Source organism: Nerophis lumbriciformis, linkage group LG19 (genome assembly GCF_033978685.3).
Source record: "Nerophis lumbriciformis linkage group LG19, RoL_Nlum_v2.1, whole genome shotgun sequence".
Classification (NCBI taxonomy): domain Eukaryota; kingdom Metazoa; phylum Chordata; class Actinopteri; order Syngnathiformes; family Syngnathidae; genus Nerophis; species Nerophis lumbriciformis.
The window spans coordinates 39,613,074-39,637,043 of record NC_084566.2 but is presented as its reverse complement, the minus strand read 5'-3'; the positions used below and the strand labels follow the sequence as shown (position 1 = coordinate 39,637,043).

Here is a 23,970-nt window from a genome sequence, read left to right as displayed (position 1 = left end):
TAATTACTCAATGACACATAAAAACGGGCTGTTTGCATGACTATCTGTCATTAAATGTTAATTCTATCGTAACAACATGACTGCAAACTGTTAGTTGCTCCTTTTGGACTGTTTTTTTTGTGTTGATCACGACGTATGTATGAGACAGCAGTGACTTTAATTTAATGCAACTTTGAGCAAGTGTCAAACAGCCCTTTAATAAATGCTCAAAGATGCATTGAATTTTTTTTCATCGTGTCCTGTCATGTCTGTGTAATCATGTTTTGTTTTAGTCATGTCATGTTTTGTTTTGTTTAGTTATTGGACTCTTTAGTTTCTGGCTTTTCACTCCCTTGTCTTGTTTCCATAGTTACGCATTAGTTTCACCTGTTCCACATTTGGACTCATTGTGCACTCTTGTTTGTCACCATAGCAACCCATTAGTTTTCACCTGTCAAGTCACGCACCTCTTTCACGTTTTGAGTCACGCACCTGTTTTCGTTAATCATGTCTGTAGTATTTAAGTTCATTGTTTTCAGTTTGTCGTGCTGGCGACATCCGGATTCATACCCCTGACTTTCTGCTTCTCACTCTGTTTACCTCTGCGCACTTCATGCCATGTCAAGTAAGTTTTTTCTATTCATGCCACAGTTAGCGACTTTTGTTCATGTCCATAGTTTTTTGCCCACGTGCAAGTCTTTTTGTTTCGTTAGTCAAGTTTGTACTTCCGCCTTGAGCGCGCTTTTTGTTCCTTTGTTAGTGTAAAATAAATAATGTCTTCACCTTCACGCCATGTCTGGTCCAAATGTTCATTTGCACCACGGGAGAACAAACCACGCCATAGTCCAAGTCTTGACAGTGTCCCATTTGACCCGCCGCAGTTGTATCAGAACACGATGAGGTGTCTTCCAAAGTAAACAGAGTTGATTGCTTCGGCTCCCGGGGAAGGATGTTGTCACTAGACGTGTTGACTCCATTGTCCCACTAATGAACATGACGCACACTCAGCCTTTGTCCACTTAACGCCCTTCAAGGACAGCGTGCAGTATACTATACATGAGCTCGGGAATAAATCAAGAAGTAATATCAGCAGGATTTAGTAGGATCCACTCAGCCATTCCACATTTCTTTCTTCCAGTTGAGTGATCAAATAACATTCAATTGCAAACATAAAAGAATGTGTCGTCAGAGTTCAATAAGAGCTCAAAAATGTAAAAACATCTCGGTTATTTCATGACTCATTCTTTGCTTTATAATAATAATAATAATAATAATAATAACGGATTAGATGTATATTTTCTAGACACTCAAAGCGCTTCACAGAGAAGTGAGAAGCCATCATTCATTCACTCCTGCTGGTGGTAAGCTACTTTCTGTCATGTCTGTGTGATCAGGTTTTATTTTTGGACTTTTTGTGTACTTTTGTTTTGTTTTGTCACCATAGTTACCCATTAGTTTCACCTGTCATGTCACGCACCTGTTTTGAGTCACGCACCTGTTGTTAATCATGTCTGTGTTATTTAAGCTTTTCATTTTCTGTTGTTTGTCCTGGAGTCATAGCCTTTCTCACCCTGCTATCCTCGCGTTTCAAGCCCTGTTCACGATCCCATGCCACAGTAAGTTTGTTTATTAAGCCACAGTTAGTGTTTTGTTTAATTGTTCATAGTTTCTGCCAATGTGCAAGTTTTGTGTTTATAGTCTAGTTTTGTACCTCCGCCCCTGTGCGCGCTTTTTGTTTGATCCTTTCTTTGTAGTTATAGTGTTAAATAAATCATGTACCTACCTTCAAGCCATGTCCGATCCAAATTCTCTTGCATCTTGGGAAAACAAAAACTCCACAGTCCAAGTCATGACATTATGACTCCAGCAAATCGCTTTCCCGCAAGGAATTTGGTAGAAGAAGGAAATTGGGAGTCGTTAGGAGCCATGGCGGAGCGAGACCTGACGTGGGGGCCAAATGGGAAGCTTATTCCTATTAGCTCCATTTGGTCCGAGGACGAGGCTGCGTCACCGCAATCCCGGAAGCGCCGCTCCAGACCGAGGACGTCAGGGAAGGCGAGCAGACCGCACGCAGCGCTCCCGCAGGCTCCTCCCACTCCGGGGGGAAGCAGGCTGCTGCCAGCTCCGCAGCTCCAAAATGAAGTCACAGACCAGGATTTTTTTTTCAACTCTTTTTCTTTTGATCACTCACCTCCAGCAAAAGACTCCAATCCCATGACCATGATTCAACACTACCAAAATATGATTTTGAACATTAGATCCTGTCAAGACAAGCCACCCAAATTTCATGCCCCGCCCCCCAGGACTCAAGTCACGCCCAAGTCACAAAATCTTTTTTTTTCACCCACAAAAACACAGGTACAAAAAAGACATTTTGGACAATTCAAAGGGGACGTTTCTGCCTCCCCCCGCCCACCCCTAGAGAGAGTTCCAGACCGCAGAGAGCGCGTCTGGTATCCGCCCCTTGAGGGGGGGGCTGGGGTCGGGAGCTGTGTAGGTGGGGTGGCTCTGCATCACCATGTCAAGCCACAACCTCCAGCACGACCGCCCTCACCAGTCTTCCGACCTGCCAAGCCGCAACCCCCAGCTAGGCCACCTCCACCTGCTCCAAGGCTAGCACCACGGCTAGCTGCTCCAAGGCTAGCACCTGTCGCTGCTCCAAGGCTAGCACCTGCCGCTGCTCCACGGCTAGCACCTGCCGCTGCTCCACGGCTAGCACCTGCCGCAGCTCCACGGCTAGCACCTGCCGCAGCTCCACGGCTAGCACCTGTCGCTGCACCTCGGCTAGCACCTGTCGCTGCACCTGTTGCCGCACCAAGGCTAGCACCAGCTCCACCACGCCAAGTTCCACGGCAGACTCCGGTACCAGCTCCACGCCAAGTCCAAGACCAAGACCCTCCACGCCAAGTCCAAGTCCCTCCACGCCAAGTCCAAGACCCTCCACGCCAAGTCCAAGACCCTCCACGCCAAGTCCAAGACCAAGACCCTCCACACCAAGACCAAGACCAAGACCCGCCATGCCAAGACCCGCCACGCCAAGACCCGCCATGCCAAGACCAAGACCCGCCATGCCAAGACCAAGACCAAGACCTGTCATGCCAAGACCAAGAACCGTCATGCCAAGACCAAGACCCGCCATGCCAAGACCAAGACCAAGACCCACGTCGAGCTTCGCCGCCTGATGCGCCACGTCGAGCTTCGCCGCCTGACTCACCACACCGAGCCACGCCTGCCACGATGACGACGCGCCTGACTCCCAGTCGGCCACGGATATGGCCGCTACCTGGTCGCCCGCCACGCCAAGTGCGCCCACCTCCCAGTCGGCCACGAATGTGGCCATTCCCTGGGTGCCCGCCTCGCCTGCTGCAGCGGCGTTCCATTCGCCGCCGCCACCTAACTCTGCCTCGGTGGATTCGGGGACACGTGGTCTGGCGACCCACCGCCATGTCCCCCACCCGCCCTCCCATGACTAATGATCATTGTTTTTTTTTGTGGTTTTTTTTAATGGACATCTGGTATCTGTCCTTAAGGGAGGGGCTCTGTCATGTCTGTGTGACCAGGTTTTATTTTTGGACTTTTTGTGTACTTTTGTTTTGTTTTGTCACCATAGTTACCCATTAGTTTCACCTGTCATGTCACGCACCTGTTTTGAGTCACGCACCTGTTGTTAATCATGTCTGTGTTATTTAAGCTTTTCATTTTCTGTTGTTCGTCCTGGAGTCATAGCCTTTCTCACCCTGCTATCCTCGCTTTTCAAGCCCTGTTCACGATCCCATGCCACAGTAAGTGTGTTTATTAAGCCACAGTTAGTGTTTTGTTTAATTGTTCATAGTTTTCTGCCAATGTGCAAGTTTTGTGTTTATAGTCTAGTTTTGTACCTCCGCCCCTGTGCGCGCTTTTTGTTTGATCCTTTCTTTGTAGTTATAGTGTTAAATAAATCATGTACCCACCTTCAAGCCATGTCCGATCCAAATTCTCTTGCATCTTGGGAAAACAAAAACTCCACAGTCCAAGTCATGACACTTTCATAGCCACAGCTGCCCTGGGCTAGACTAACGTAGGGCTGGGCGATATATCGAATATATACCGTATTTTCCGCACTATAAGGCGCACCTTCAATGAATTACCTATTTTAAAACAATCTTCATATATAAGGCGCACCGCATTATAAGGCGCATAGAATAGACACTGCAGTAGAGGCTGGGGTTACGTTATGCATCCATTAGATGGCGCTGCGCTAAAGGGAATGTCAACAAAACAGTCAAGATAGGTCAGTCAAACTTTATTAATAAATTACAAACCAGGGTTCTGACAACTGTGTTCACTCCCAAAATGAATAAACAGCTGTTTTATTATTTTCAGTCAGTGACGTGGTGTTTTGTTTATCTTTTAAAGGGGAACATTATCACCAGACCTATGTAAGCGTCAATATATACCTTGATGTTGCAGAAAAAAGACCATATATTTTTTTAACCGATTTCCGAACTCTAAATGGGTGAATTTTGGCGAATTAAACGCATTTCTATTATTCGCTCTCGGAGCGCGGGAAGCAATCCGCCATTTTCTCAAACACCGAGTCAAATCAGCTCTGTTATTTTCCGTTTTTTCGACTGTTTTCCGTACCTTGGAGACATCATGCCTCGTCGGTGTGTTGTCGGAGGGTGTAACAACACGAACAGGGACGGATTCAAGTTGCACCAGTGGCCCAAAGATGCCAAAGTGGCAAGAAATTGGACGAAATTTGTTCAAAATACGAGGCTGTGGGGAAAGCCGACGAAATGGTCAGTCGTTTGTTCCGCACACTTTACCGACGAAAGCTATGCTACGACACCTTCAGGTACCTTGGAGTCCACATCTCTTAACGACTTTTCCTGGACAGTCAACACCACATCAATCATCAAGAAGGCTCAGCAGCGGCTACACTTCCTGAGAGTCCTCGGGAAGTACAACCTGAAGCCTGACCTGCTGCTGACCTTCTACCGCTCGTCCATCGAGAGCCTGCTGACCTACTGTATTACGGTATGGTACGGCAGCTGCACTGCAGCAGACAGGGAGAGGCTGCAAAGAGTGGTCAAGACGGCTCAGAAGATCATCGGCCGCCCTCTCCCCTCTCTGACGGACATCTACACCTCCCGCTGCCTCAACAGAGCCAGTGCCATCATCAAGGACAGCACCCACCCTGGCTCTGACCTGTTCCACCTGCTGCCCTCTGGGAAGCGCTACAGGTGCATTAAAACCAAAACAAACTAAAGAACAGCTTCTTCCCCAGGGCCATAACCATCCTGAACGGACTGCCCCATTGTCCCTCATAACTGCCTTCTCTTCGGTGCAATAACCCATTCCACCAACCACCCTGTTTTTTGGTTTTTTTTTTCATGTATATATTCATTTCACCCTATATTCATTGCACTTCTATATTTTTATGTATTTACGCATTATTTTTCTAGCACTGTATGGAATGGCCTCAATCTCGTTACCCTGCGTAATGACAATAAAGCTGATTCTGATTCTGATTCTGAGATGGCAAGAATGTGTGGATATCCTGCGACACTCAAAGCAGATGCTGACATCAACTCCAAAACTGGACAGATCAGCTTTCAGAAAAAGAGAGCGGATGAGGGTACGTCTACAGAATATATTAATTGATGAAAATTTTATTCATTACTCGCGGTTTTACGTAAATTATTATACATAAACTGTGTTTACCAATAATTTAGCTTAAAAACATTTATTTTTTTCAATCATTCGAGTACATTCGGGTAGTCTTGTGTAATGCAGTATTTTGTGTCTATTTAGGTATGGTTAACCTGAGTGCTGAAATCGTGGAAAAATATATGTTCTTAGCACGCCTGAAATGGGCTGTCTGCACTCTCAAAGTGCATGTTGTTGCCAAATGTATTTCATATGCTGTAAACCTAGTTCATAGTTGTTAGTTTCCTTTAATGCCAAACAAACACATACCAATCGTTGGTTAGAAGGCGATCGCCGAATTCGTCCTCGCTTTCTCCCGTGTCGCTGGCTGTCGTGTCGTTTTCGTCGGTTTCGCTTGCATACGGTTCAAACCGATATGGCTCAATAGCTTCAGTTTCTTCTTCAATTTCGTGTTCGCTACCTGCCTCCACACTACAACCATCCGTTTCAATACATGCGTAATCTGTTGAATCGCTTAAGCCGCTGAAATCCGAGTCTGAATCCGAGCTAATGTCGCTATAGCTTGCTGTTCTATCCGCCATGTTTGTTTGTGTCGGCTTCACTATGTGACGTCACAGGAAAATGGACGGGTGTTTATAACGATGGTTAAAATCAGGCACTTTGAAGCTTTTTTTAGGGATATGGGTAAAATTTTGAAAAAAACTTCGAAAAATAAAATACCGTATTTTCCGCACCATAAGCCGCCCTGGGTTATAAGCCGCGCCTTCAATGAACGGCATATTTCAAAACTTTGTCCACCTATAAGCCGCCCCGTGTTGTAAGCCGCATCTAACTGCGCTAAAGGAATGTCAAAAAAACAGTCAGATAGGTCAGTCAAACTTTAATAATATATTAAAAACCAGCGTGATGTGGGCGCGCATGGAGTCGTATATCAACATGGACGGAGCTGCGTGAAAAAAGCCACCCGGCCTCTTCGCGTAAACTTCCCTTAACCACTCGCTCATCTTTTCTTCATCCATCCCTTCGAGTTAGCTTTTATGATGACGCCGGCTGGAAAGGTCTCTTTTGGCAAGGTCTTCCTTTTGAATATCACCATGGGTGGAAGTTTCTGGCCATTAGCATGGCAAGCTAGAACCACAGTGAAGGATGACTTCTCATTCCCTGTGGTGCGAATATTCACCGTACGTGCTCCCGTTGTATCCACAGTGCGGTTCACAGGAATATCAAAAGTCAGTGGAACCTCGTCCATGTTGATAATGTTCTCTGGCCGGATCTTTTTTTCAGCTATCTTGTTTTTACAATATGCACGGAAAGTAGCCAGCTTTTCTTGAAAGTCTTTAGGCAGTTGCTGTGAAATAGTAGTCCGTGTGCGGATGGAGAGATTGCGTCTTTTCATGAACCGGAAACCTGTCGCTTAGTAGGAGCCATTTTGTGGTCTTTACAGATGTAAACACACAAAGGAAATGAAACGTAATATCCGCGGGCTTCTTCTTCTTCTACGCGGGCGGGTGGTTGCTTACAGTAGAAGAAGAAGCGCTTCCTGTTCTATGGGGGCGGGTGCTTACCTTGGCGGTTGCTTGCGTAGAAGAAGAAGCACTTCCTCTTCTACGGGGAAAAAAGATGGCGGCTGTTTACCGTAGTTGCGAGACCGAAACTTTATGAAAATGAATCTTAATGTTAATCCATATATAAAGCGCACCGGGTTATAAGCCGCACTGTCAGCTTTTGAGTAAATTTGTGGTTTTTAGGTGCGGCTAATAGTGCGGAAAATACGGTAAGCCACTGGGAACTGATTTTTAATGGTTTTAACCCTTCTGAAATTGTGATAATGTTCCCCTTTAAATTGAACTTAATTTATCAAAAATGTATTTCTCTTCATCTATTGCTACACATTTTCTCTCCTGTCTTCTCCCCCTGCTTGATAACTGTGGGGGGAGGTGTGGCCAGCGCTGCCTGCAGGGGCAAAGGTCACCGCCTCTGTCCATGCTGCTGAGGACAGAGCGCCATCAGACGGGGGCGGGGCAGTGCTGACGGCGAGACACAGCTGGGCAGGTGATTAGATTTCACAGGTGGTGCGTGTTAATCTAATCACCTGTTGTCTCTAACAGTAAGCGGCCGGGAGCAGGAAGAGAGAGAGGATACGGACGTGCCTTAACTTTGTTAAAAACCTCCACAATAACATTTAAAGACAGGACTGAGACAAGGAGAATGCGAGGGATCAAAACTAAGCTCCGCTTCTTCCTTCTCCTTCTCGGACATGAAATGTGCAATGGTGACTTTACTTGATACAACCCGTCGAAACAGAACCATTAGACGCTGAAAGATGTTTGATTGACAGCTTTAGAGCAACATTACCTAGTGATTGTCCCGCGATGACTCTGGCGTTCTCCCCGGCCACGGCCGCCCTGGCGTTCCTCTCGCTGACATACTGGACGAAGGCGAAGCCCTTGTGCACGGAGCAGCCCAGGATCTTGCCGTACTTGGCGAAGATGGCCTCGATGTCGGCCTTGGTCACCACCGCCGTGTTGAGGTTGCCGATGAAGACGCGGGAGTTGAGCGAGCGCGGGTCATTCTTGTTCGTCACGTTGCTGGTCTGGGTCTTCCCGGTCATCCTAGACCTGCGGCAAGGCCTGATGGGTAAACATGGGGGAACACGTCAGATCCAGAAATGCTTTATTTATTAATCCCCGATGTATTTATTGTTTCATGCATGTCTAATAAATGTAGCTCACTAAATAATAAGCAGAATTAACTCCCTATCGCATAATAATGACAAAGTCCTAAATCTAGATCAGCGCCAAAATATAATCACTTGTAGCTCGGTTGATAGAGTGGCCGTGCCAGCAACTTGAGGGTTCCAGGTTCGATCCCCACTTGATTTTATGGGCGGAATAATGGAGCTCCCTTTATTTACATTGATCTAATATGTAGAATGCATTAAAAAAATCCATCTGTCAATGATTGTGAACGATAGGCAACATTAAAAAAAAAAGTGCAGTTCCCCTTTAACAGAGACAGAATAGATAGTATTTTAATTGCTTTCACTTGTGATTTTTATTCAAGTGCAAATTATTTTCCAGTTCCGGTGGGTCCATGGATGAAGTGCTGGCTGTCCAGAGTCAGGACCCGGGGTGGACCGCTCGCCTGTGCATCGGTTGGGAACATCTCTGCGCTGCTGACCCGTCTCCGCTCGGGATGGTGTCCTGCTGGCCCCACTATGGACTGGACTCTCACACTATTATGTTAGATCCACTATGGACTGGACTCTCACACTATTATGTTAGATCCACTATGGACTGGACTCTCACTATTATGTTAGATCCACTATGGACTGGACTCTCACTATTATGTTAGATCCACTATGGACTGGACTCTCACTATTATGTTAGATCCACTATGGACTGGACTCTCACACTATTATGTTAGATCCACATAGACTGGACTCTCACTATTATGTTAGATCCACTATGGACTGGACTCTTACTATTATGTTAGATCCACTATGGACTGGACTCTCACACTATTATGTTAGATCCACTATGGACTGGACTCTCACTATTATGTTAGATCCACTATGGACTGGACTCTTACTATTATGTTAGATCCACTATGGACTGGACTCTCACACTATTATGTTAGATCCACTATGGACTGGACTCTCACACTATTATGTTAGATCCACTATGGACTGGACTCTCACTATTATGTTAGATCCACTATGGACTGGACTCTCACACTATTATGTTAGATCCACTATGGACTGGACTCTCACACTATTATGTTAGATCCACTATGGACTGGACTCTCACTATTATGTTAGATCCACTATGGACTGGACTCTCACTATTATGTTAGATCCACTATGGACTGGACTCTTACTATTATGTTAGATCCACTATGGACTGGACTCTTACTATTATGTTAGATCCACTATGGACTGGACTCTCACACTATTATGTTAGATCCACTATGGACTGGACTCTCACACTATTATGTTAGATCCACTATGGACTGGACTCTCACTATTATGTTAGATCCACTATGGACTGGACCCTTACTATTATGTTAGATCCACTATGGACTGGACTCTCACTATTATGTTAGATCCACTATGGACTGGACTCTCACTATTATGTTAGATCCACTATGGACTGGACTCTCACACTATTATGTTAGATCCACTATGGACTGGACTCTTACTATTATGTTAGATCCACTATGGACTGGACTCTCACACTATTATGTTCGATCCATTAAGGACTGGACTCTCACACTATTATGTTAGATCTACTATGGACTGGGCTCTCACTATTATGTTAGATCCATTAAGGACTGGACTCTCACACTATTATGCTAGATCCACTATGGACTGGACTCTCACACTATTATGTTAGATCCACTATGCACTGGACTCTCACACTATTATGTTAGATCCACTATGGACTGGACTCTCACACTATTATGTTCGATCCATTAAGGACTGGACTCTCACACTATTATGTTAGATCCACTATAGACTGGACTCTCACTATTATGTTAGATCCACTATGGACTGGACTCTTACTATTATGTTAGATCCACTATGGACTGGACTCTCACACTATTATGTTCGATCCATTAAGGACTGGACTCTCACACTATTATGTTAGATCCACTATGGACTGGGCTCTCACTATTATGTTAGATCCATTAAGGACTGGACTCTCACACTATTATGCTAGATCCACTATGGACTGGACTCTCACACTATTATGTTAGATCCACTATGGACTGGACTCTCACTATTATGTTAGATCCACTATGGACTGGACTCTCACACTATTATGTTCGATCCATTAAGGACTGGACTCTCACACTATTATGTTAGATCTACTATGGACTGGACTCTCACTATTATGTTAGATCCACTATGGACTGGACTCTCACACTATTATGTTAGATCCACTATGGACTGGACTCTTACTATTATGTTGGATCCACTATGGACTGGACTCTTACTATTATGTTGGATCCACTATGGACTGGACTCTCACAATATTATGTCAGACCCACTCGACATCCATTGCATTCGGTCTCCCCTAGAGGGGGGGGTTACCCACATATGCGGTCCTCTCCAAGGTTTCTCATAGTCATTCACATCGACGTCCCACTGGGTTGAGTTTTTCCTTGCCCTTATGTGGTCTCTGTACCGAGGATGTCGTTGTGGCTTGTGCAGCCCTTTGAGACACTTGTGATTTAGGGCTATATAAATAAACATTGATTGATTGATTATTTGTTTGTTTAATTTAACTTGGAGATTTAAAAGTTTATGTTCCAAATACAATGCTAAAATATTATATACGACGAATACACATTTTTTTTTGCATTTGAAGGGGTATACTTGCATTATTATTATGTATTATCATTACATTAGTTGTTAATTTGGTCTCAAAACACTATTGCCAGTAAAATGATTTATCAGCAATAATTTATAGGTCAATATATTGTCGAGCAGGCCTAATTAACAGTCCCTCCTGAAGCGTTTACCCCTCCTGGTTGTATGACAAACTAAGGAATTGATTCTAAAGATGGGGGGGTTCGACCAAGTGCAGCAAATAAGAGATTCAATACTTTTATTTCATATTTTCAGCAGGAAACACCAAACATCTGCATCATGCATGCACCAGATGTAGCTCAGCTTCTCTTTGATAATAACACAATTCCTTCTGTAGGCAACACCACAGCGCCTCTGCTGGTTGTGATCAAGTACTGCGCTCCTTTTGACTTCAATTGCTTCAAGACGCGATTTATCCACAATCAATTTGTACACAATCCATCTATTTAGTCCGCGTCTTGGCAATAACTAACGTTTCTGCAGCAGATTCCTAAAGACACCAGAATGTTGTCCTATAGACCAGTGTTTTTCAACCACTGTGCCGCGGCACACTCGTGTGCCGTGAGATGCAGTCTGGTGTGCCGTGGGAGATGATCTAATTTCATCTATTTGGGTTAAAAATATTTTTTGCAAAGCAGTAATTATAGTCTGCAAACGATGTGTTGTTGTTGAGTGTCGGTGCTGTCTAGAGCTCGGCAGAGTAACCGTGTAATACTCTTCCATATCAGTAGGTGGCAGCATGTAGCTAATTGCTTTGTAGATGTCGGAAACAGCGGGAGGCAGTGTGCAGGTAAAAAGGTGTCTAATGCAGTGGTTCTCAAACTTTTTTTTGTCATCCCCCACTTTGGACAAGGGGGAGTTTTCAAGCCCCACCTGCCCCCATCGCCCCAACAGAGCGCTAATGCCAAGCTTTAACATTTTCAAATTTATTGAACATCAAGTTGTATACATTCGAACTCAATAACATAAAATAACATTAAGTTCAATAATAAATAAAATAACTGTGCAGCTGTGGTATAACTTGCATCAAGTTCAATAATAAATAAAATAACTTCCATCAAGTTCAATAATAAATAAAACAAAAGTGTTATAACTTGCATCAAGTTCAATAATAAATCAAAAAAAGTGTTATAACTTGCATCACGTTCAATAATAAATCAAAAAAACTGTTATAACTTGCATCAAGTTCAATAATAAATCAAAAAAAGTGTTATAACTTGCATCACGTTCAATAATAAATCAAAAAAAGTGTTATAACTTGCATCAAGTTCAATAATAAATTAAATAAAAGTGTTATAACTTGCATCAAGTTCAATAATAAATCAAAAAAAGTGTTATAACTTGCATCAAGTTCAATAATAAATCAAAAAAGTGTTATAACTTGCATCAAGTTCAATAATAAATCAAATAAAAGTGTTATAACTTGCATCAAGTTCAATAATAAATCAAATAACTTGCATCAAGTTCAATAATAAATCAAAAAAAGTGTTATAACTTGCATCAAGTTCAATAATAAATAAAACAAAAGTGTTATAACTTGCATCAAGTTCAATAATAAATCAAAAAAAGTGTTATAACTTGCATCAAGTTCAATAATAAATCAAAAAAAGTGTTATAACTTGCATCAAGTTCAATAATAAATAAAACAAAAGTGTTATAACTTGCATCAAGTTCAATAATAAATCAAAAAAAGTGTTATAACTTGCATCAAGTTCAATAATAAATACAATAACTTGCATCAAGTTCAATAATAAATACAATAAAAGTGCCACTTTGCAATCTTTGCAAAAAAAAAAGGAGGAGCTATGCATTTGGCAAGACAGGGCAAGTGACAGCACTTTCCCCCAGGAGAGCCACCTTGCTTCACTGTGAAACAGCACGGCTGTATGATCAGCTCCCATTTCCTCACACAGTGCAGAGAACAGCCGCGCTTTCAGTGGTCGTGTTTTGATCAAATTTACCGCGCTCACAACATCTGTTAAAACCTCATTGAGTTCGGGGCTGAGCTGCCTTGACGCGAGTGCTTCCCGGTGAATGACACAGTGTGTGCCCGTCACATTTTTGTTTCTCTGCAGGCGCTGGCTCTGGCTCGACGACCTTTGAGGTGCGAGTCACAAATGTATATATTTGTGTAATTGTGATCCACACATTAGCCTGCTACCCATCCGCGCGGAAGTTTGTTCCGCTTAGCCCCGCCCCCATTAGTTACTGTTGCTATGTCTGTCAAACTTTCGCTCGTACCGAGAAATATAAAGCCTACAGTAAAAATAAGTACCGGTAATTTCCATTTATTTATATAGCGGATTTCACAGACAGAATCACAAAGTGATTTACAGTGTGTATAGAAAATGAAAGCATAGTAAAAAAAAAAATCTAAGAATATAATAATTAAAAAAAAAAATGTAAAGTGAAATTTCCTCCCGTTCCTCGTGCCCCACCTGTCATGTCTCTATTCCCCACCAGTGGGGCGCGCCCCACACTTTGAGAAACGCTGGTCTAATGCTTAAACCAAAAATAAACAAAAGGTGAGTGCCCCTAAGAAAAGGCAGTGAAACTTAGGGAAGGCTATGCAGAACGAAACTATCTACAAAGTAAACAAAAACAGAATGCTGGACGACAGCAAAGACTTACTGTGGAGCAAAGACGGCGTCCACAAAGTACATCCGAACATGACATGACAATCAACAATGTCCACACAAAGAAGGATAAAAAAACAACTAAATATTCTTGATTGATAAAACAAAGTAGATGCGGGAAATATCGCTCAAAAGGAAAACATGGAACTTCTACAAGAAAATACCAAAAAAAGAGAAAATAAAATAGGAGCGCAAGACAAGAAGTAAAACACTACACACAGGAAAACAGCAATAAAGTTCAAATAAGTCAGGGTGTGATGTGACAGGTGGTGACAGTACACCTACTTTGAGACAAGAGCTATATTGATGCATGCTTGGTTATGCTTTAAAGTCATATCCAACCACTTTTTACTGTCAACTGAGTTTAGTTTTTTTAATGATGTCTGCTGGTGGTGTGCTTCCGGATTTTTTCAACGCAAAAAATGCGCCTTGGCTCAAAAAAGGTTGAAAAACACTGATATAGAGGATCTTTGACAAGCATATGTGGCAGTATAGAGTTTTTTAAAAACAGCAAATTGCCTTCGTCGTATAAAGAATCTTTGAAAAGCATACAGTCGGTGATGTTTTGTTCTGTAAAATACAAAACAGCAAAGTGCTCCTATCAGATTCATTTACCAGATCTTCGACTTTTTTATTTTGCTGGTAATTCTCACTGGATTGGTTCTGTTGCGTTTGGACCAGTTGTTCCTCCCAGGGAATCCAAGTTTCTGGTCGCTCGCTCCCAAGCTCTTTACGACACTTAAAGCTGAGTAGAAGAACCACCAGAGACAGAATAGGTATTTTGTAATATATTTGCAAAGCTTTGTAAATATACTGAGACCAGTCCAGCATAGAACATTCAATCGCGCCGCTAAGATGGTCTGCCTCCCTCCAATGAAAAACCCTCTCCTCTATCAAGTCTCTCTCCCTCCCACCCTCGCAGTCTTGTCCCTCCAGCCCAAACACATGCCCATTGTCCTCCGCATCTGGACAGAAGATTAGATAAGAAGAAGGAGTATCTCTCTTTCTTACATTCCAAATTCAAGGTTAGTACACAGTTTTTGCAGACAACCAAAAGACCACAATTGGAAGAAAAACACTAGCTGTTTTGTAATATGATTATGAAATTAAAGAAGTAACACTTAAATTCGGATATATGTAAATATCTGCCTCTGACAATTCGCAGTCGAGTGTGAAGCGACTGGGATGGGAATCAGCACCTCCAAGTCTGAGTCTATGGTTCTCGCCCGGGAAAGGGTGGAGTGCCATCTCCAGGTTGGGGAGGAGATCTTGCCCCAAGTGGAGAATCAATCAATCAATCAATCAATCAATTCCTTTATTGTCATTGTCATAATAACACTTAAGTCATACATGAACAACGAGATTTTGTTTGAGCTTTGTCCAGCGGCATAGAAACTGCATTGATGTGCAGGTTGACAATAGTTTACATTTTAGCAAGTTCAAGTACCTGGGAGTCTTGTTCACGACTGAGGGAAGAGTGGATGGTGAGATCGACAGGCGGATCGGTGCGGCGTCTTCAGTAATGCGGACGCTGTATCGATCCGTTGTGGTGAAGAAGGAGCTGAGCCGGAAGGCAAAGCTCTCAATTTACCGGTCGATCTACGTTCCCATCCTCACCTATGGTCATGAGCTTTGGGTTATGACCGAAAGGACTAGATCACGGGTACAAGCGGCCCAAATGAGTTTCCTCCGCCGGATGGCGGGGCTCTCCCTTAGAGATAGGGTGATAAGCTCTGTCATCCGGGGGGGGATCAAAGTAAAGCCGCTGCTCCTCCACATGGAGAGGAGCCAGATGAGGTGGTTCGGGCATCTGGTCAGGATGCCACCCGAACGCCTCCCTAGGGAGGTGTTTAGGGCATGTCCAACCGGTAGAAGGTCACGGGGAAGACCCAGGACACGTTGGGAAGACTATGTCTCCCGGCTGGCCTGGGAACGTCTCGGGATCCCTCGGGAGGAGCTGGACGAAGTGGCTGGGGAGAGCGAAGTCTGGGCTTCCCTGCTTAGGCTGCTGCCAGACCTCGGTTGCATTGATGTGCAGGTTGACAATAGTTTACATTTTAGCAAGTTCAAGTACTTCGGAGTCTTGTTCACGAGTGAGGGAAGAATGGATGGTGAGATCGACAGGCGGACGGTGCGGCGTCTTCAGTAATGCGGACGCTGTATCGATCCATTGTGGTGAAGAAGGAGCTGAGCCAAAAGGCAAAGCTCTCGATTTACCGGTCGATCTACGTTCCCATCCTCACCTATGGTCATGAGCTTTGGGTTATGACCGAAAGGACTAGATCACGGGTACAAGCGGCCCAAATGAGTTTCCTCCGCCGGGTGGCGGGGCTCTCCCTTAGAGATAGGGTGAGAAGCTCTGTCATCCGAGGGGAGATCAAAGTAAAGCCGCTGCTCCTCCACATGGAGAGGAGCCAGATGAGGTGGTTCGGGCATCTGCTCAGGATGCCACCCGAACGCCTCCCTAGGGAGGTGTTTAGGGCATGTCCAACCGGTAGGAGGTCACGGGGAAGACCCAGGACACGTTGGGAAGACTATGTCTCCCGGCTGGCCTGGGAACGTCTCGGGATCCCTCGGGAGGAGCTGGACGAAGTGGCTGGGGAGAGGGAAGTTTGGGCTTCCCTGCTTAGGCTGCTGCCAGACCTCGGTTGCATTGATGTGCAGGTTGACAATAGTTTACATTTTAGCAAGTTCAAGTACCTCGGAGTCTTGTTCACGAGTGAGGGAAGAGTGGATGGTGAGATCGACAGGCGGACGGTGCGGCGTCTTCAGTAATGCGGACGCTGTATCGATCCGTTGTGGTGAAGAAGGAGCTGAGCCGGAAGGCAAAGCTCTCGATTTACCGGTCGATCTACGTTCCCATCCTCACCTATGGTAATGAGCTTTGGGTTTTGACCAAAAGGACAAGATCACGGGTACAAGCGGCCCAAATGAGTTTCCTCCGCCGGGTGGCGGGTCTCTCCCTTAGACATAGGGTGAGAAGCTCTGTCATCCGGGGGGAGCTCAAAGTAAAGCCGCTGCTCCTCCACATGGAGAGGAGCCAGATGAGGTGGTCCGGGCGTCTGGTCAGGATGCCACCCGAACGCCTCCCTAGGGAGGTGTTTAGGGCACGTCCAACCGGTAGGAGGCCACGGGGAAGACCCAGGACACGTTGGGAAGACTATGTCTCCCGGCTGGCCAGGGAACGTCTCGGGATCCCTTGGGAGGAGCTGGACGAAGTGGCTGGGGAGAGGGAAGTTTGGGCTTCCCTGCTTAGGCTGCTGCCAGACCTCGGTTGCATTGATGTGCAGGTTGACAATAGTTTACATTTTAGCAAGTTCAAGTACCTCGGAGTCTTGTTCACGAGTGAGGGAAGAGTGGATGGTGAGATCGACAGGCGGACGGTGCGGCGTCTTCGGCTGTATCGATCCGTTGTGGTGAAGAAGGAGCTGAGTCGGCAGGCAAAGCTCTCAATTTACCGGTCGATCTACGTTCCCATCCTCACCTATGGTCATGAGCTTTGGGTTATGACCAAAAGGACAAGATCACGGGTACAAGCGGCCCAAATGAGTTTCCTCCGCCGGGTGGCGGGTCTCTCCCTTAGACATAGGGTGAGAAGCTCTGTCATCCGGGGGGAGCTCAAAGTAAAGCCGCTGCTCCTCCACATGGAGAGGAGCCAGATGAGGTGGTCCGGGCGTCTGGTCAGGATGCCACCCGAACGCCTCCCTAGGGAGGTGTTTAGGGCACGTCCAACCGGTAGGAGGTCACGGGGAAGACCCAGGACACGTTGGGAAGACTATGTCTCCCGGCTGGCCTGGGAACGCCTCGGGATCGAGAGCTGGACAAAGTGGCTGGGGAGAGGGAAGTCTGGGCTTCTCTGATTAGGCTGCTGCCAGACCTCCGTTAAGCAGAAGAAGATGAATGAATGGATGTAATTCCTAAAAAACCCTTTCATGTCGCAGATCTTTGACTAGCATATGTGGCAGTAAGTAAAGACCACCAACATCTTGTTAGCAGATGCCTGTATTCAGTAACAACACTAATCATCACTAATGGCTAATGTGCTGATGTGGTCAAACACCCCCAACCGCACCACCACACACACACACACACACACACACACACTTACACACACACACACACACACACACACACACACACACACACACACACACACACACACACACACACACAGTTTGTGCGGTTAGAGTGGTCCAAAAGAAATGCAAGTCAGCTCAACACTGACACTTTAATCTGCAAATGATTTTTCCACCTTGACACCAGCCAGACACCAAAAGTGTGTGTATTGAAATAAAAGAATAATAATGGAAATATGTGCCATCTATAGGAAAGAGCATATTTCCCAGAGGAAGCATGAAGATGTGCACACACAACAATATTCTCCACAGTGGATTTCCCCTCAGACATATTTAATGTTTGAATGGCTTCCACCTGCTGTCTTCTTTGCATCAAACACAAACTACGGAGCTCAGCAGAGACTTTTCGGAGTTGATGAAGATTCAGGCCGAGATGTTCGACAAAGCCCACGATTACGGGACAAGGTCATTGGACGGTCGACTATGCAAAGCTGGTTTTCAGCTCATACTAAATTGGACAAAGGCAGAATCGCTGAATTCGAGCCCACGCTGAGCGCAGAGGACACAGTGGGGGGGCTTTGCTCTTTAATTATGACTTGTAAAAGCTTTGTACAGGAAGAAGAAGTGGACCGAAGTGAAGATATGGTGCTAGGCCACCTACTCAGTGGCCTAGTACCTACTCAGTTGGACCTCCAGAACATCATGGATGCTTTTGCCAGAGCGTACCGACTCCTGGGACTTGACATCAAAATAAAGAAGACTCAGATCCTGTACCAACCGGCCCCTGACACACCCTCCCAACCCCCCACAATTTATGTGGACAACAACATCTTGGGAAACATGGAGCATTTCGCTTATCTTGGCAGTCTTCTTTCAACGAGAGCTGTCATCGATGCCGAGATCCACCACCGCATAGGTTGTGCCAGCGTAGCTTTTGCTAAGCTCAAGAAAATCGTTTTTGAGAATCGGGTCATCCAGACCAACATCAAGCTTCTTGTATATCAAGCTGTAGTTCTGCCCACTCTGCTCTACGGGGCTGATAGTTGGACCACCTACAGCAGACACCTGAAGGCTCTGGAGCAGTACCACCAGCGATGTCTCCGCAAGATCCTCAGGATCAGCTGGGGAGATAGGCGTACCAACATTAGTGTTCTGAAGGAAGCTAACATGCCCAGTATCACTACAACTGTCATTCGGCACCAGCTGCGATGGACAGGCCATGTAATTCGCATGCCAGACAGTCGCCTTCCAAAACAGATGTTGTACGGACAACTGACGGAAGGACAACGCACCCAAGGGGGGCAGAAGAAGCGGTATAAAGATAACCTCAAAATCCACCTGAGGAAATGCTGCTTCAACCTTTAACACCTGGGAGGAGGCTGCCCACCAGAGGGTTTTGTGGAGCAGGATGGTCCATGAAGGCACAGCACGATTAGAAAAGGACCTCCACCGTGCCGCGGAAACCAAGAGGCAACAAAGAAAGGAGAGATCTACTACCAAAACAGCTCCTCAGACCACCACCACAACCACCACTACTACCACGACAATCACGCACATATGCCCCCACTGCAATAGAGTCTGTGGATCACGGATTGGCCTCTACAGCCACCTGAGGACCCACAGATGACCAGACTCACCAACAGGAGGACTATCATACTCGCGTTGAGTGTGATAGTCCTCCTGTTGGTGAGTCTGGTCAATGATGACGTACTCAGTGGCCTAGTGGTTAGATCAGTGGTTCTTAACCTTGTTCGAGGTACTGAACCCCACCAGTTTCATATGCGCATTCACCGAACCCTTCTTTAGTGAAAAATTAAATGGGTTTTTTTTCAAATTCAAAACAAAGTTATATGATTTTTTACTGGTGCACACAATCACTTATTAGCATCTGGGCACGATCCGAATTGTTCGTTTGTACAACAAGTTAATTGTTGTACAAACGAACAATTAACTTTCACTTTAATCATACTATCATTGTTGTGTTATTAAACAAAATAAACAATAATTTTACTTTTGTTTAAATGTTTACACTGTTGTTACAGAATATTTCCGTTTTGCACTTTTTTGTATTGGATGTTCATCTTTATTTTTGCACATTTTAGCAAATAAGCAATACTTTTACTTTTGTTGAAATATTTACACCAGGGGTCCTCAAGTACAAATCTTGAAGGTCCACAAATGTTTTTTTGAAACAGGCTGGGTCCGTTTATTATCGGTCAAGCTTATATAGTAGCAGGAGGTAGGTAGTAGTTTAACATTTTCTTAAAATTAACAAAAATAAAATAAATATCCAATAAAATACATGAAAGATTTTCTTTGAAACAAAAATAAATAAGAACTTAAATAAAACTTTCAGTTTTAACAAAAAATAAATACTTTTAAACACAACCCTCCTATCCCTGGTAAACAAATGACCTCAACAGATCTCATTCATGTGCAAATATAATTATGGTACAGTACATCCCCATTGTGTAAAACACAGCTGCTCAATGGGAGAATTGGGCTCTTGCTATTTGTTGTGTCATAGATTTAACAAAAATCTTGCTTGATATTTCATATGACTTTTTCAGCCTCGTGATTTCTTTTTTTCTTAGCTCTGAATCATGAGGAAATGTCTCTTCAAATTCGCGGTGCTCTTTCAGATAGTGACGTTTCAGATTTTCACTTTTCACCAGAGCAACAGTAGTGTTGCATATTAGACACATTGGTCTGGTACTTGCAGTAGGTAGGATGAAAACATATTGCTCTGTCCATTCTTCCTTGAAACGTCGGTTTTCCCTGTCCACCTTTCTTCTACCAGCCTGAGCCAACTTGGAGCATGCCATTGTGATTTGATTCACATTCAGTGACTGACGAGTGAACAGTTAGCGAAGTAGCGATACGAGACAACTGTGTGCCTGCAGCGAAGGGTTCCATATGCACTGTGCACATGTGTATGACCCAGGTGGTAACAGCCTATCAGCGCGTCGTTGTGATCGAGATGACAACCCATACCCCGGAATCAGCCAATCAGAGTGGCGTTCTCTCGTTCTCACTCCGTCTCTCTCTCTTTCTCTCTCTGAGAGAGAGAGAGAGAGAGAGAGAGAGAGAGAGAGAGAGAGAGAGAGAAAGAGAGAGACGGAGTGAGTGAGACACGGAGAAGTGTAAACGAAACGTGGAGATATTTGACTAAAAAAAAAAAAAAAAGGGTTGTACTTGTATAGCGCTTTTCTACCTTCAAGGTACTCAAAGCGCTTTGACACTACTTCCACATTTACCCATTCACACACACATTCACACACTGATGGAGGGAGCTGCCATGCAAGGCGCTAACCAGCACCCATCAGGAGCAAGGGTGAAGTGTCTTGCTCAGGACACAACGGACATGACGAGGTTGGTACTAGGTGGGGGTTGAACCAGGGACCCTCGGGTTGCGCACGGCCACTCTCCCACTGCGCCACGCCGTCCCAACAAACAACAAAGAACGTTGACTTGCGCTAGCGATAACTCAAAGATAAATACAATTATAATATTGTTTTATAATAATTATAATTATAATAATAATTTTATTTTTTTACTATAATTCGTGCTGGGTCCGGACGGACACGTCGCTGGGTCCGGACATGGACCGCGGTCCGCCTGTTGAGGATCACTGGTTTACACTGTTGTTACAGAATATTTCCGTTTTGCACTTTTTTTGTATTGGATGTTTATCTTTATTTTTGCACATTTTAAAGCAAAATAAGCAATACTTTTACTTTTGAAATGCTTATACTATTGCAGAATATTAAGATTTGCACTGGATGTTTACATTTATATTTGCACATTAAAAAGCAAATAAGCTACTTTTAATTTTGTTAAATGTTAAAAGTTTTAAATGTTTACATTGTTACAGAATATTTTGTCATGTTGTTGTCAATGTTGACTGAGTGGCCATACTATTTTTATTTTGTAAATAAAAGTCATGCCTTTTGAAAAAACTGGCCTACATTTATTTTTTCATCTTCATTTTAAATAAAAAAAAATACTGTAAAAGGAAAAATAATCTATAGATTAATCGAAAAAAATAATCTATAGATTAACCGATTAATCGAAAAAAAATAATCTATAGATTAATCGATAGAAAAATAATCGTTAGCTGCAGCCTTACCCCAAACACAACATTGGTGAAATGGGACCATCAGTATTTAATGGATCAATAATGAATTAGATGATTAACAATAAATACGGTTTTATTCAACTGCTTTAATGAAATGGCAGCAAAGACTATGTTATTCTTCAAACTCATTCCGAGTCGGGAGTCGAAAAAAAATAATCTTCAAGAGCAAACTCGTTGTGATATATTCATGAGTCTTTAAGATCCTCAAAGCCTGTTTGAGGATGAGAAGAAGAGGAAGAATGTGCTGGAACTGCTTGCAAACTGTGTCAGAAAGCAATCCAGGCCAAAACCCAATGTTTTACCTCAGAGGTGGACCAAGAGATTCTTTCTGGTACAGTTAACTCACGGCAAAGTCACACTAAGCTGAGGCCACACAGACGCTGCTCTTCTTGTTACACTGCAAACATCATTTTTTTTAGGTTGAAAAGGTGGAAGTTTAGTTGCCAGAATTTTACCATAAAATAGGTTTTCTTCCCTTGATGTGCAAAGTTTTCCTCAGTGTGCAATATGGGTGTTAAGAAAATGTTTTTTTGTTTGTTTTATTTTCAAGGCTGCAGCTGGGATAAGCTCCAGCCACCCCCGCGACCTTGAGAGGGACAAGCGGTAGAAAATGGATGGATGAACGGATTATTTATACATCATGCAATTGTTTAGGGGACGGCAAAACTAAACCCAATGGGATGACAATGAGAAACCTTGGAGGGGACCGCAGATGTGGGGACCCCCCCTGGGCAACCTGTGCAATGGGCGTCGAGTGGATCTAGCATAATATTGTGAGAGTCCAGTCCATAGTGGATCTAACATAATAGTGAGAGTCCAGTCCATAGTAGATCTAACATAATAGTGAGAGTCCAGTCCATAGTGGATCTAACATAATAGTGTGAGAGTCCAGTCCATAGTGGATCTAACATAATAGTGTGAGAGTCCAGTCCATAGTGGATCTAACATAATAGTGTGAGAGTCCAGTCCATAGTGGATCTAACATAATAGTGTGAGAGTCCAGTCCATAGTGGATCTAACATAATAGTGAGAGTCCAGTCCATAGTGGATCCAACATAATAGTGTGAGAGTCCAGTCCATAGTGGATCTAACATAATAGTGAGAGACCATTCCATAGTGGATCTAACATAATAGTGTGAGAGTCCAGTCCATAGTGGATCTAACATAATAGTGAGAGTTCAGTCCATAGTGGATCTAACATAATAGTGTGAGAGTCCAGTCCATAGTGGATCTAACATAATAGTGAGAGTTCAGTCCATAGTGGATCTAACATAATAGTGAGAGTCCAGTCCATAGTGGATCTCACATAATAGTGTGAGAGTCCAGTCCATAGTGGATCTAACATAATAGTGTGAGAGTCCAGTCCATAGTGGATCTAACATAATAGTGAGAGACCATTCCATAGTGGATCTAACATAATAGTGTGAGAGTCCAATCCATAGTGGATCTAACATAATAGTGTGAGAGTCCAGTCCATAGTGGATCTAAAATAATATTGTGAGAGTCCAGTCCATAGTGGATCTAACATAATAGTGAGAGTCCAGTCCATAGTGGATCTAAAATAATATTGTGAGAGTCCAGTCCATAGTGGATCTAACATAATAGTGAGAGTCCAGTCCATAGTGGATCTAACATAATATTGTGAGAGTCCAGTCCATAGTGGATCTAACATAATATTGTGAGAGTCCAGTCCATAGTGGATCTAACATAATATTGTGAGAGTCCAGTCCAAAGTGGATCTAACATAATATTGTGAGAGTCCAGTCCATAGTGGATCTAACATAATATTGTGAGAGTCCAGTCCATAGTGGATCTAACATAATATTGTGAGAGTCCAGTCCATAGTTGATCTAACACAATAGTGAGAGTCCAGTCTATAGTGGATCTAACATAATATTGTGAGAGTCCAGTCCATAGTGGATCTAACATAATAGTGTGAGAGTCCAGTCCATAGTGGATCTAACATAATATTGTGAGAGTCCAGTCCATAGTGGATCTAACATAATAGTGTGAGAGTCCAGTCCATAGTGGATCTAACATAATAGTGAGAGTCCAGTCCATAGTGGATCTAACATAATAGTGTGAGAGTCCAGTCCATAGTGGATCTAACATAAT

The 23,970-nt window shown here is 43.9% G+C and overlaps 1 protein-coding gene across 1 annotated transcript in view; it reads right to left on the bottom strand.

The window, feature by feature from the left end:
- ralyl (RALY RNA binding protein like) overlaps positions 1-23,970 on the bottom strand; it is a 180,441-nt gene that overhangs the window by 91,785 nt on the left and 64,686 nt on the right. Inside the window, exon 2 of the mRNA XM_061978784.2 lies at positions 7,987-8,261. Within this exon, the coding sequence (XP_061834768.1) occupies positions 7,987-8,242 (256 nt within the window). The 5' untranslated portion in view covers positions 8,243-8,261. The remainder of the gene's footprint in view (positions 1-7,986; positions 8,262-23,970) is intronic.